Source organism: Microcaecilia unicolor, chromosome 1 (assembly GCF_901765095.1).
Source record: "Microcaecilia unicolor chromosome 1, aMicUni1.1, whole genome shotgun sequence".
In the NCBI taxonomy this organism is placed as follows: domain Eukaryota; kingdom Metazoa; phylum Chordata; class Amphibia; order Gymnophiona; family Siphonopidae; genus Microcaecilia; species Microcaecilia unicolor.
Window position 1 is genome coordinate 593,031,480 of NC_044031.1, and position 13,616 is coordinate 593,045,095.

The following is a 13,616-nucleotide window of genomic DNA, read 5'->3' on the forward strand; positions in this document are numbered from 1 at the left end:
ATTCAGCATTGGCCGGTTAAGTTTGAACTGCTACTACTACTACTACTTAACATTTCTAAAGCGCTACTAGGGTTACGCAGCGCTGTACAATTTAACATGGAAGGACAGTCCCTGCTCAAGGAGCTTACAATCTAAAAGACAGGTGTACAATCTAAAGACAAGTGTACAATCTAAAAGACAGGTGTAACCCTAGTAGCGCTTTAGAAATGTTAAGTAGTAGTAGTAGAACTGGCCAAAGATAGGCCTGGTATTCACACAGCCAAATATGGTCACCAAACTTAGCCGGCAACGCTCTGAAAATCGGCGGATAGCCAGTTATATCATGTGATATACCAAGCTATAAACTAACCACAAATTTTCAGCAGGTCATGGCCTGCCATTTCCTGCTGAAATTTCATGGATAGCAGGCTATAGGGCATTTAACTGACCAGGTGCCAATCCTGACTGATTAAATGCTTTTGAATATTGGGGTGTCTATCTTCCTATTCATCATAAAAGATCCCACGGGGTCTTCTATGTGGTGGCCTTAACTGTGATCTTGTGTATATTTCCATACTGGACTATCTGAGCAAGGAATGTCTTTTTTTTCTTCTAGGTACAGAGCAGGAGCGTGATCCAGGCGTGTGTCCTCCTGCTGCTCTGCATCCCTTGCCACAGAATGGTAGGAATATAATAAATACATGTTTTTAATGATATATTGTTTTTGTATCTCACCATCTTTCCACATAGTTCAACCAAAACTGGCTCACTAAAAATAGGGAGCCCAGTATTCAAAGGTTTTATGGTCCTAACTTTGGGGCCTTTTTACCAAGTGGCCTTGATGCGTCCTTACACAGGTCATTTCTGTATTAAATAGCCATTAAGCCCATTAAAACGGACAAGATTTTTGTTTTTAACAATGTAATGGAACAGCCGAAGAAGAAACATGAGAGTTGGATGTCCAGCATTTCTTCTCTCTCCCTTCCCATCCATCCACGTGCATCTCCTTCCTCTGTGTTCCCTCCCCTTCATCCATGTCCAGAATTTCTTCTGTCTCCCTTCCATCCATGTGCATCTCCTTCCTGTCTTCCCTTCCCTCCCCTCCCCTCCCCTCCCCTCCCCTCCATCCATATTCAATAATTCTCCTCTCTCCCTGCCCTCCCCTCCATCCATCCATGTGCAGCAACCCTCTTCTCTCCCCTGACCGCCCCTCCCTTCCATCCACCCTTGTCCGGCAACCCTCCTCTCTCCCCTACCCTACCCTCATGTCCAGCAACCGTCCTCTCTCCCCTGCCCTCCCCTCCATCCACCCATGCCCAGCAACCCTCCTCTGTCCCCTGCCCTACCCCCATGTCCAGCAACTGCCCTCTCTCCCATTCCCTCCCCTCCACCCACCCATGGTATGGTCTGCCCTGGTTTTTATCACACTGCATGGATTTCTTGGCTTTCTTATGGAAATCACCTGGAAAATGCAGTAGAACTCTATGCATGCAATAGGAATTTTAAAAAATCGGTAGTGCCGCTTTGTAAAACGAGCCCTTAGGCTCTTAAGTTTGGCTGAAAATAGGGTACAAATATAGGAGCCTAATTTGGGGGGGAATATTGAGCCCACGAATAATGATATAGTAAATAACATAAAAAACATAATATCAGAGCACGATTCAAATATGCAAAAATTAATACAATTTATAACAATATAAAACAGCAATACACATCTAAACAAAATACAAATAATAAAATATAATGCAAAGAGTTGGCTGAATAAATGTACCAGCCTGTGAGATTTTCCACAAGTCTGTGATATGATTTGCATGAAATGCTGTTACTGATATTTACTTTGTCCCCATGTCATTCTCTACATGGAACCCATCTACTCTATATGCAGAATCCAGCAAGCTCTACAGGTGGAACTGCCTGTGGACTCCTAGCTGCATCAACCCCTTGTCCCAGGCGCATAGCTAGACCACAGATTTTTTTGGGTGGACTGAGCCCAACAAGGGGAGGGGCACAAAATTTTGCCCTGCAAACTCCCCTGCCACTCCCCTCGGAACCCCACATACCTGAGCCGGCAGGGGTCCCCAAGTGCAGCTAGTGGAGCCTGGATGTTGGAGGCACTTTTCCTGGGCTGCCGCTGAGCTGGCTGCCCTCCACCTCCCCACCGGCACATGCTTGGGTTTTGTGAACCTCAGCATGAGCTGAGGGAGGGGGGGCTCCCTCTGTGGCTGCGAGCCAGGAAAAGCACCACCAACTGTCAGGCTTCGCACGGAGGAGAGCTTCTCTGGTGGGGCTTGGGGACCCCCGCCAGCAAAAACAGCAGACAGCACCTCCATTTGCCCTGTGGCTATGCCTCCTCCTTGGCTTTCTTCTTCAGTTGCCCCTTGCTAAGAATTTGCCAATGCTTCATCTTTGGTAGAGGTTTCCATTGAAGGTCCAAGGCTCAATAGTTGTAGTTACAGTTATTTATGAGTCCAGTTAAAAGAGCCCACATGAACTGCAGTTATCTTATGTAGGTTGGAGAAATTCTCTTTTCTCAGCTAAAGATCCAAGAACTGATCAGAAACAAATGTTCAGAATTTACCTGCCTATTTTCTGTTTTTAAGTAGCTCAGAAGGCAGGTATTGGAGTGAAATTGTACCCTTTCTGGTTGGGGTGGTGCCCACGCCCTCCTCCTTCCACCTGGGACTTGAGATTTCAGATGAGGTGTCAGGGATTTACTTAATTTGTTTAAACCTCAGGTCTGTCCGAATATGGCAATGCTTATGTTCTTATATGTGTGTATATCGAGAGAGAGAGAGAGAGAAAGAAAGAAAGAAAGAAAGAGAGAGTAATTCTTATCCTTCATCTTTGAATGATGTTATTATTTATGTGTATAAATAATAGTGGTGTGTGATTTCCTTCCCCACTCCCACAGTTCCCAGTAGTTGTGGTTTGTAATTTCTACTCTCCTGTGTTGACAGTTTATTCCATTTTTTAATAATAGCCATTTCCTTTATCTCTCCAACAGTTCATTTGAGCAAAATGACCTTTTATCTCCTGTAAACCCTGGGGGGGGGGGGGGGGGGGGGGGGGTCATGATGTAGCTTTAAGTGTTTCTGCAGTGCTATGCCTGACCTTTTCTCAATGGCTTGCTTTGATATTTTCAGCAGATAGCTGGTGAGGAAATGGCGTAGGTGTAGTATATTCTCCTTAGATGACTCGCTGAAGCTTGCAAACCACAGTCTGGCTTCCAATAATAGCCACCTTGCCTCCCGTTCTGAGGTCATTAACCACATCCCAGACTGACTGCATATGGATCCATATTCAGTGTATAATGATACCATTCTAATCCCTTAGAAAAAAAAAGGACAAAAATTATAAAACAGGCAAGCTGCTTATTTCATTCTACTAAAGAATAAGCAGTAACAACAAAGAGACAGTAGGATCCTTATTTAATAGTATTCAGCTTTGTATTTTATTCTGGTAGTGATATTAGTGTTCATCGTCTTCGAGTGCTCTTCCTGCTTAACCATGCTTATCGCTTAAGTAGGTGTGGGACACTGCTGTCCCCATAGGGGCTGATATTCAGAGTGCGGGAGGGAGCCTGGCTAACTCCTGCATTTGGCAGTCAGCCGTGATATTCTATGCTGGGCCATTTCTGGAGACTGACATTGAATATCCGGTTTATTTTTAGCCTGTTCAAAATTAACCGGCTGTCGATATTCAAAGATAGCTGGTTAACTTTAAACCGACTAAAGATATACCGGCTATTTAAGCAAAGTAGCCGCTTACAACAGCTGGATATGAATTGAATATTCAGGGATAGCTGACTATATCACGCAATATAGCTGGTTATCTCTTAGGTGCTAACCTGGCATAAGAAGATAACCAGCTATCCCCCGATGAATATTGCTGGATAGCCGGTTAAGTGCTATTAATTCTAAATTAATAAGAAATGATTTGACTAAAACTAAACATCTTTTTCAGATAGTTATAACCCTTACAGAGACGCAGGTTCATTTAGCAACATCCTCAGATAAAGTTTCTAATGTTTTTCAGCTAGCTGACTATTTTCAAAATAAAATTTAGTCCTGAGAAAATGAAAAACCCGTGGGACAGGTGACAAGGTTCTGTTGTACATTAGGAATTGGTTATTGGACAGAGGACAGGGTTAAATGGCCATTTTTCTCGATGGAGGAGGGTGAATAGTGGAGTGCTGCAGGGATCTGTACTAGGACAGGTGCTATTTAACATATTTATAAATGAGTTGGAAATCGCAACAAGTGAGGTGCTTAAATTTGTAGATGACACAAAACTTTCCAAAGTTGTCAAAACACATGTGAACTGTGAAAACTTGCAGGAAAACCTTAAGAAACTGAAAGACTGGGCATTCAAATGTCAGATGAAACATAATGTGGACAGATGCAAAGTGATGCACATTGGGAAGAATCAGTGCCGTAGCGAGGGCAGCTGACACCCGGGGCGGGTCGCCGCTGCGCACCCCCCCCCCGGGTGCAGCACGGCGCACCCTCCCCCCTCCAGAGCGCACCCCCCCCGGAGCACGTACTTACGAGGGAAAGCAGTGAGGGATGGGCGGGAGGGCCAAACCGTCCCGAGTGCATGTCGCTGGGAGCTGCGTCAGCTCCGCTGGTTCCCTGATCTCTCTGCCCCGGAACAGGAAGTAACCTGTTCCGGAGCAGAGGGAGCAGGAAACTAGCAGAGCCGACACCCCCCCAGCGACGTGCACCCGGGGCAGACCGCCCCTCCGCCCCCCTTCCTACGCCACAGGGAAGAATAATCCAAATCATAGTTGCCTGATGCTAGTGTCCACCTTGAGTATCGCATTCAGTTCTGGTCGCAATATCTCAAAAAAGATATAGCGGAATTAGAAAAGATTCAAAGATGATAAACCAAAATGATAAATGGGTTTGGAACTCCTCTCACATGAGGAAAGGCTAAAGAGGTTAGGGCTCTTCAACTTGGAAAAGAGACCACTTGGTGGGGGTGGGGGTGGGGGGATATGATTGAGATCTACAAAATTCTGAATAGTGTAGAATGGATAAAAAATGAATCGATATTTCACTCTTTCAAAAAATACAAAGACCAGGGGACACTCAATGAAATTACAAGGAAATAGGAGGAAATATTATTTCACTCAAAGAATAGTTAAGCTCTGGAACTCATTGCCAGAGGATGTGGCAGCAGCGGTTAGTGTATCTGGGTTTAAAAAAGGGTTGGACAAGTTTCCAGAGGAAAAGTCCATAGTCTGTTATTAAGATAGACATGGGAGATGCCACTGCTTGCCCTGGGATTGGTAGCATGGAATAGTGCTACTATTTGGGTTTCTGTCAGGTACTTGTGACCTGGATTGGCCACTGTTGGAGTCAAGATACTGGGCTAGATGGACCATTGGTCTGACCCAGTATGGATGTTCTTATGTATCTAGGCCCCCCTTACTCCTTCTCTGAGTCTTTCCCCTTGCCTGTCCCCACCAGATCCCCTAGATCTTACCCTCCTGCTGGAGTACTCTGGACTGGTTGCTGCTGGACATTCAATAAAGGGATGAGTCAGTCTGGCTTGGGCAGTCTCTGCTGCAGAGCTTCAAGCGCCAATTGTGCTCCAGGATCCTCTGCCTCCTCCAGGTTCTGAATGTCAATTACACTCCCAGGAGCCTCCCCCAGGACTCTTTGAGTGCTGACTGCACTCCCAGGAGCCTTCTGAGCCTTTGGCACTGCCTATGCCCCTAAAAGCCTTTCCCCGAGCTTGCTTCCAAGGGTAGGGCAGAGATGGAGTTACATTATATATGTGCTTTTATATAAAATATAGAGGTACATGTTGGGATTACATGCGCACATATACACTAACTTTAGAGCAGGTGCAAACATTTACATCGGCATTGGTTTGTTTTGAAATCTTGTTCCAACAACCCTGATATGGGCTCCTATAGCCTCTCCTGTTTCCCTAGACTTCTTTGGAGGAAAGAACATACCTAGTCCCTGTCTGCAGGGCTATTTATTCTTCCCTCCAAAACAAAGAAAGAGGCAGCCGTTACCCAAGATTGGTGGGCTGGTCCATCCTGCATGATTTAGCAAAAATATGCATCAGATTTGGAAATAGAGACTCCAGACTGTACATCGAATGCAGCACAAAACACTGTGCTGATGTGGATTGCTGATTTTAACTTTCTGGTTTTGCCTTTACCTTCACTGCTTTGTAATGATTAGGAATCAACTTTCCTTTTTTTTTTTTTTTTTTTTTACATAATTAAGCATTTCCCCCTCCTATTCCCTGAAGTAAACACTGTCGCTGTCTGACAGACTGCATATTGCTCTGTGTGTTTCTACCTACCGCCTCTTTTTCAGCAGGTGATGGCTTTTGCTCTGTTCTGTGTGAGGCAGGCTACAGCTTGCTAGTAGCAGCAGTTTCCCCTTGGGAGCAGAATGCAAACATAATAGACAGGTTGTAAATAAGGAGTTTTATTGCATAGTTTACCCAAACTCAACATCTGAGGCAATTAACAGAAGTGGCACCACTGAATGTGTGCAAACTGGTGGTGTCTGATATTTCCATAGTTTCACTTCTTCCCTTCTAAATGGTTCAAATAATATGTTGTTTATTGCTATTACAACTTTAAGGAAATAATATATTGCTCACTGTGTATTTTAGTAAATTTAGCGAAAATGAGGGTGCAGCATGTTCTGGTTGACTCCACAAGATTAAAGAGCAGAGCCAGGAGGCATTCACTTCTCCTGTGTCTTTGCTGCAATATGATTTTCTTTAATTATAGAAGCATTGTTGGTATTTGAATAGTCGTTTGTTATTTCTTTTGTTTAATCCCAGTGTCATGCTGTCATTTGACTTCATATGATACCACACAAAAATCCCATAGAGAATTATTACATTATTTTCTCTTATAATGTCATAAAACAATTTGTGTAAAAAAAAATTTGTGTGCTCATAAGCTTTCCAAAGACTGTCACAAACCAACCGGTCTAAATGCTGTCCAACCTTCTAATCATCGCACAGTTTTATTTGTAGGTAGTGTTACATAGTGTGTTTTTTTTCTAGCAAAAAAGGTGCCTGTACTCAAATGCCAGGCCACCCTTCAGGGGTGGGGTGATCACTGAGGGACTCACCCCACAATAGCCAGGCCCCCTGCAACCAGTCACAGAATCTATGATAAGGCAGAATTGGTGTGTTGAGCCTGAGCTCTTTCATTATAACTTGGGGACCATGGGTCAATTTTAGCGGACAATGGAAAAGGTGCCGGTACTCAATACCTCAAAGTACCCCCTCAAAAAAAGCCCTGGTGCTACACCTCCCGTGTTCAAATCAAATCTTTAAGGGCCTCTTTTATCAAAACGCACTAGCAGTGGGAGGGGTTGTAATTTTTAAAATCACTATTCCAGATCATGATGGTAAAATCTCATTGGAATAAGGAAATAAATAGGAACGTTGCCAGTACCAGCTGGAATTTTGTCATTTTATTCTTGTTTCTCAAGTTATTAATATTGTAATCTATGAATTCTATGCCACAAACCCCAATCGTAGGTGAGTCCATAGATTATATGCTTTCTGAGAAGTTCTGAGAGAAGAGGGCATTTCTCTGGTAAGTGAGCTTTATTTTGCTCTGTGTTTTGGAAACTTAAAGATTGGGGTTTAAAGGAGGAATTGTAGGTTATTGATAGGCAGAATAAAAATATAAAAAGCATATTTTATTAACTGGTCTCCATAATTTTCCCCCTTAGTTTTAAAACTTGAACTTTGTGCCACAGCAGTAACAGACTCTAGCAGTTTTAAACTGATTTTTTTTTAGAGGTATACACTTTTCCCATAGTTTTAAACTAAAACTTTTTCTAGAGGTAGAAACTTAACAGCCAAAGAACATTAAAAAGGATAGTAGCAAGGCTCAAATTTTATTCTAAAAGACAGTTATTTTCTGTTCTTTGGCTGCTGGAGAGGTAGCACTGCTACTTACATGAATTAGATGTTAATTAAGGTGTGAAGAAGTAGAATATTTGCAAAGGGTAAGGGCAATCTGATTACTGAGTTAGCTTGAAAGGGTCTGTTTGAAGCAGTCCCCTTAGATTCAAAACTACATAAAGAGGAAAGGTCCCCCTGAACTTTCTTTCTGAGAAGTTCTGAGAGAAGAGGAGATTTTCCTGGTACATGAACATTATTTTGCTCTGTGCTTTTGGAACTTAAAGATTGAGGTTTAAAGAAGGAATTGTAAGTTATTGATAGGCAGAATAAAAATATAAAAAAGCAATCTTTATCAACTAGTCTCCATACTCTTCCCCCCTTAGTTTTATGTTTAAATCATTTTTATTAAAATAAACAGAAGTTAAATCATACAATACACTAAGTTTTTCTTCCTTTTGTTACATTTGCAAAAAAATTTACCCCCAAAATATCCCATATCCCCCCTCCCCTCCCCTCCCCTCCCCAATCACTGTAACTAATCTTTGTTACCCATCTGGTGTCCATCAATATTTAACTATTTAACAGATAACCCTGTGCTTTGGATGAAAGAGTGAGCCAAAATGGCTCCCAAGTAGTTTGGAATTGTCTACCCAATTCACTGTCCAAAGAAGAAACACCTTGTCAGTCTAAGTTCCATTCTTATAACAAGAGTGAACGCCACTTTTGAAACGTGGGTCCCATGGTGTTCAACCATGTGCATAAAATTGCTTTTAAACCAAACATAAGTGCCAAGGAAAGAAAGTTCCAGAACCCCATAGGTAGTGGGTCTTCATGAATATATTGACTAAAGAGCACTTGGGGGGTCTTGCGTTACAACACAACCCCAATAGTCTTTCAAGGCCTGAAATACTTGAGCCCAAGATGAAGTTACGAGCGGGCACATCCAAAACATATGTCCCAATGATGCCTCTAGCTGGTTACATTTTGGGCAAGACGAGTCAGATATGATTGTCACTCGATGTGCCCTACTTGGCGAGATATACAGTTGTAGCACAAATTTATAGAGCATTTCTCTGTGAATCATAGACTGAGTCTGCTATGGAATACGTTGTATAAACTGTTGAACTGTAGTCTCCTGCACTAAACATTACAGATCTGTGGACCACCAAGTCGCTAGTTGTCTATAATGTATTTCTGGGGTTGTGTCTTTTCAATATTGATAATGGAAAGCCAAAGTATTCTTTGTTGCACTCCAAGGGTGTAAGCGTCGGATAAGGTCTCCTGGAGTGTGACTGGGTTCCCGGTCGGCTGTGAGGCCCGCTTGCTTGGACTCTGCGTGAGTGGGTTCCCAATCGGTCGTGAGGCCCGCCTGAATGCTCTATCTTCCATTTTCTGGTGGTGCCTGTTAGCTGTTGTGTGTGTGCAAGGCTTGGTTGCTAGGGTGGTGCATAGGGCCTATTCAGTCTACCCTAGGCCTTGGCCTAAATCCTATACTAGGCCTCTGCTTGGGCTCAAGTGCTCACGTCCAGAATAACACGCATGAAAAGTGACCAGTGGGAAGCGAGGCCTCTCCTCCCCATAGATAATGTTACAATATTCTGTTTAATTTATGCTTCTCCGTTCCCTTTAAAAACAAAGGCAACAACTGAGGTAGAACTAGCGGGGGGCTAGTGTCATGTTAAATAAGTGTATATGGCCCCAAACAGATGCTTGCCAGAGAGCCAACCTCCACTTAGTACCTTCTAGCAAGGGAACAATGTTTACCATATACAAGGCAGTCAAATCAGAAGGTAGTAGAATGCCTAAATACTGAAGTGCGGAGTCTTTCTGCACCAGGGGAAATGTTGCATTCCATGCAGCTCGCACTGCACCAGACAAGCAATGCCCTGGACTTAGATAAGTTAAGGGCAAAGCCCGAAATGCTACCAAAGTGTATAATCAGTTCCAATAAGTGTGGCAAAGAATTTTGCGTGGAAGTTAACACTACAAACAAGTCATCTGCCTAAGCCAGTGCTTTTATAGGATAACCATTAATGTGTACTCCCTCTATTTGAGCAGATGAGTTCTAATGAGAGCATAAAGAGTAAAGAGGACAGTGAACAAACCTAGTGTGTACCGCACCCAATATTTAGCAGAGGAGTTTGATTGCCATTCACCAATACATGGTCTTAGGAAGACTGATATCGTGCCTGAATCGCCTCTAAGAACCAACCTGACAATCCCACCCTATTCAGTACTAAAAAAAGAAATTGCCAATGCACTTGATCAAAGGCTTTAGCTGCATCTAAGCAAGCTAATATGGCTGAAATATTATGGGTCTTACAATGGTGCATAGCCAACAGTACTCTCCTTGTGTTATGAATTGATTGTCTGTCTTTAACAAAACCAAAATAAGCAGAGTGATACTGTCCATATATCAAAAAATAATGTCCATATATCAAAAAATAGTAGGGGGAAAAAGTCTCAACTAGTGCAGCAATAATTTAAACTTGAAACCTATTGCACGCACAACAAGTCATCATAGACTGAAAAAAACCCCAATCAGCAAAAAATCATTTTTAAAAAATGTTTTTTAAATGCTGTGTTAATAATCCAAAACGTCCTAATACAATGCTGTAACTTCATGCATCAGCAATCAAAACCAGCTTGCGAATAAACATGTCAAAAAGACCACTTATCTTGTTTATTTGGTATAAATCCCAATCTGTTCCTGCTCGCGTTTGGAATCCGACGGTCCCGTTTCGAGATTCTTCTTCAGGGAACCAAAACGCGGAACAAAGGGGAACTAGTGACCCTGGTGGTGCCCCACAGTGATCCTAGTCTTAAGTACAACGTCTGCAGGACACAAAAATTTTTTTTTCAACAGTATTAGCAGTAGTGTGGATCTGATTGTATCTTTCTGTCTTTAACAAAACTAACTTGTGCTGTGTCTATGAGCTTGGCTAATATATTGGCAATGCATGTAGCAAACATCCTTGCTAGAAGTTTTACATCAATGTTAAGCAAGGAAATAGGTCATTATGAATCTGCATCCGATCCTCCTTGGGCTTACCCGGTTTTGGAATCAAAGTGATCAGGGCAACGTTCTCATGGAGTGGCATTGTCCCTTCCGCCACCACTGATTGATGGTATTCTAATAAAGTGCCAATGATCTGAGGAAGCAGCATCAACCCCAAGCACAGAGTGAGGCTTTAGTTGTTTAATTGCAAGTTGCAACTCTTTGGCCTTTAGGGGCGCATTTAAGTCTGCCTCCAAGATACTCTGGAGACCCACTTTATCTAAAAATGCCGAGATTATCTGCGAGTCCACAAGGGGACGTGCTTGGTACAAATTCTGGACTTGTTCTAAAAAGATTTGTGCAATTTGATCAGGGTGATTGACTAGTATACCCTTTGTGTATCGGATTGCTCCAGTGGCTTGGGATTCTAATGTACAAATATTGGCCGCTATCCTCTTACGATGTGCTGCTATGTATGCAATTATTTCTCCCCTCATTATAGCTTTAGTGGTACACCAAAAGAGCTGGGGCTGATCTGGATGATGCTGATTATTCTCCAGGAATGCCTTCCGGCTCTTAACTAAGTCTGAATGAAATTCTTTATTTCTCAAATATGCGGGGAATCTCCACCCACCAACAGGCTGGCATTGTGGAGATGGCTCTAGATCGACCCACATGGGGGTGTGATCTGATATTTCTTCTGGCCCAATCACTGCCCCTATAATCGAAGAAAACAATATGGATGTTACTAATATATAATCTAATCTAGTCATCGTATCACGTGTCTGTGAGTGAAATCACATTCTCCAGGGCGGAGCACCCTCCAGGCATCCACCAATGACAATGCTAAACTAAAGTTAGAGAGAATTCTTTGCCCGTGTCCCTCCTGACATCATCTGCTGTGAATTACTATCTATTAAAGGGTCTGCTAGCAAGTTGAAGTCTCCCAGCACTATCAACTCTTTATCATGATATGGGAGTAGTTTTGTAAGCAGTGCCAAGTAGAACTGACTGCAAATGGAGTTGGGCCATAAACATTAAGTAAGTAAATCTCTCTACCCTGTAACCAGAGCTTAAGTATAAGTATCTACATTTTGGGTCTTTTAAAATAGCTTCCAAAGTGCACATTAAAGACTTATAGTAACATGGAGGGGCATAATCGACCAGAAACGCCTATCTCCATGGGCGTTTATCTCCGAGAACGGGTCCGTGAAGGGGCGGAGTGAACCGTATTTTCAAAAAAAATAGACGCCCATGTGTTATTCGCCAAGGTGTGAGCTGGGCGTTTTTGCTTTTCAGCGATAATGGAAAATGAAATCGCCCAGCTCAAAAACGAATAAATCCAAGGCATTTGTTCGTGGGAGGGGCCAGGATTCATAGTGCACTGGTCCCCCTCACATGCCAGGACACCAACCGGGCACCCTAGGGGGCACTTTTACAAAAACAAAAAAAAAGGTAAAAGAGCTCCCAGGTGCATAGCACCCTTCCCTTGGGTGTTGAGCCCCCCAAATCCCCCTCAAAACCTACTGCCCACAAGTTTACACCATTACTATAGCCCTAAGAGGTGAAGGGGGGCACCTACATGTGGGTACAGTGAGTTTGGGGGGGTTGGACGACTAAGCATTAAGCAGCACAATTGTAACAGGTAGGGGGGGGATGGGCCTGGGTCCACCTGCCTGACGTCCACTGCACCCCCTAACAACTGCTCCAGGGACCTGCATACTGCTGCTTGGGAGGAGGGTATGACATTTGAGGGTGAAAGTAAAAAGTTGTGAAACATCATTTTTTTGTGGTGGGAGGGGGTTAGTGACCACTGGGGGAGTCAGGGGAGGTCATCCCCGACTCCCTCTGGGGGTCATCTGGTCATTTAGGGCACTTTTTGGGGCCTTATTCGTGAAAAAACAGGGTCCAGGAAAAGTGCCCTAAATTCTAGCTACAAACGTATCCATTATCGGCGAAAGGCGCCCATCTCTGTTCGGGTGATAACCACGCCCCAGTTCCGCCTTCACCACGCCTCCGACACGCCCCCGTCAACTTTGTCCGCATCCGCGACGGAGTGCAGTTGAAAGCGTCCAAAGTTCGGCTTTCGATTATACCGCTTTATTTGTTTTTGTGAGAAAAACGCCCATCTCCCGATTTAGGTCGGAACTTGGGCGTTTTTCTCGTTCGATTATAAGCAGGATAGTAACATAGTAGATGACGGCAGAAAAAGACCTGCACGGTCCATCCAGTCTGCCCAACAAGATAAACTCATATGTGCTACTTTTTGTGTATACCTTACCTTGATTTGTACCTGTCCTTTTCAGGGCACAGACCGTATAAGTCTGCCCAGCACTATCCCTGCCTCCCAACCACCAGCCCCGCCTCCCATCACCGGTTCTGGCACAGACCGTTTAAGTCTGCCCAGCACCAACCCCACCTCCCAACCACCAGTCCTGCCTACCACCACCAGCTCTGGCACAGACCGTATAAGTCTGCCCAGCACCATCCCCGCCTCCCGCCACCGGCTCTGCCACCCAATCTCAGCTAAGCTCCTTAGGATCCATTCCTTCTGAACAGGATTCCTTTATGTTTATCCCACGCATTTTTGAATTCCATTACCATTTTCATTTCCACCACCTCCCGCGGGAGGGCATTCCCAGCATCCACTACTCTCTCTGTGAAAAAATACTTCCTGACATTTTTCTTGAGTCTGCCCCCCTTCAATCTCATTTCATGTCCTCTTGTTCTACCGCCTTCG

General features: G+C 43.8%; 1 protein-coding gene across 1 annotated transcript in view; it reads left to right on the forward strand.

The window, feature by feature from the left end:
- The window catches only part of TG (thyroglobulin), a 429,523-nt gene that overhangs the window by 200,884 nt on the left and 215,023 nt on the right, over positions 1–13,616 (forward strand). The window contains 1 exon segment of the mRNA XM_030189954.1: positions 596–661. Within this exon segment, the coding sequence (XP_030045814.1) occupies positions 596–661 (66 nt within the window).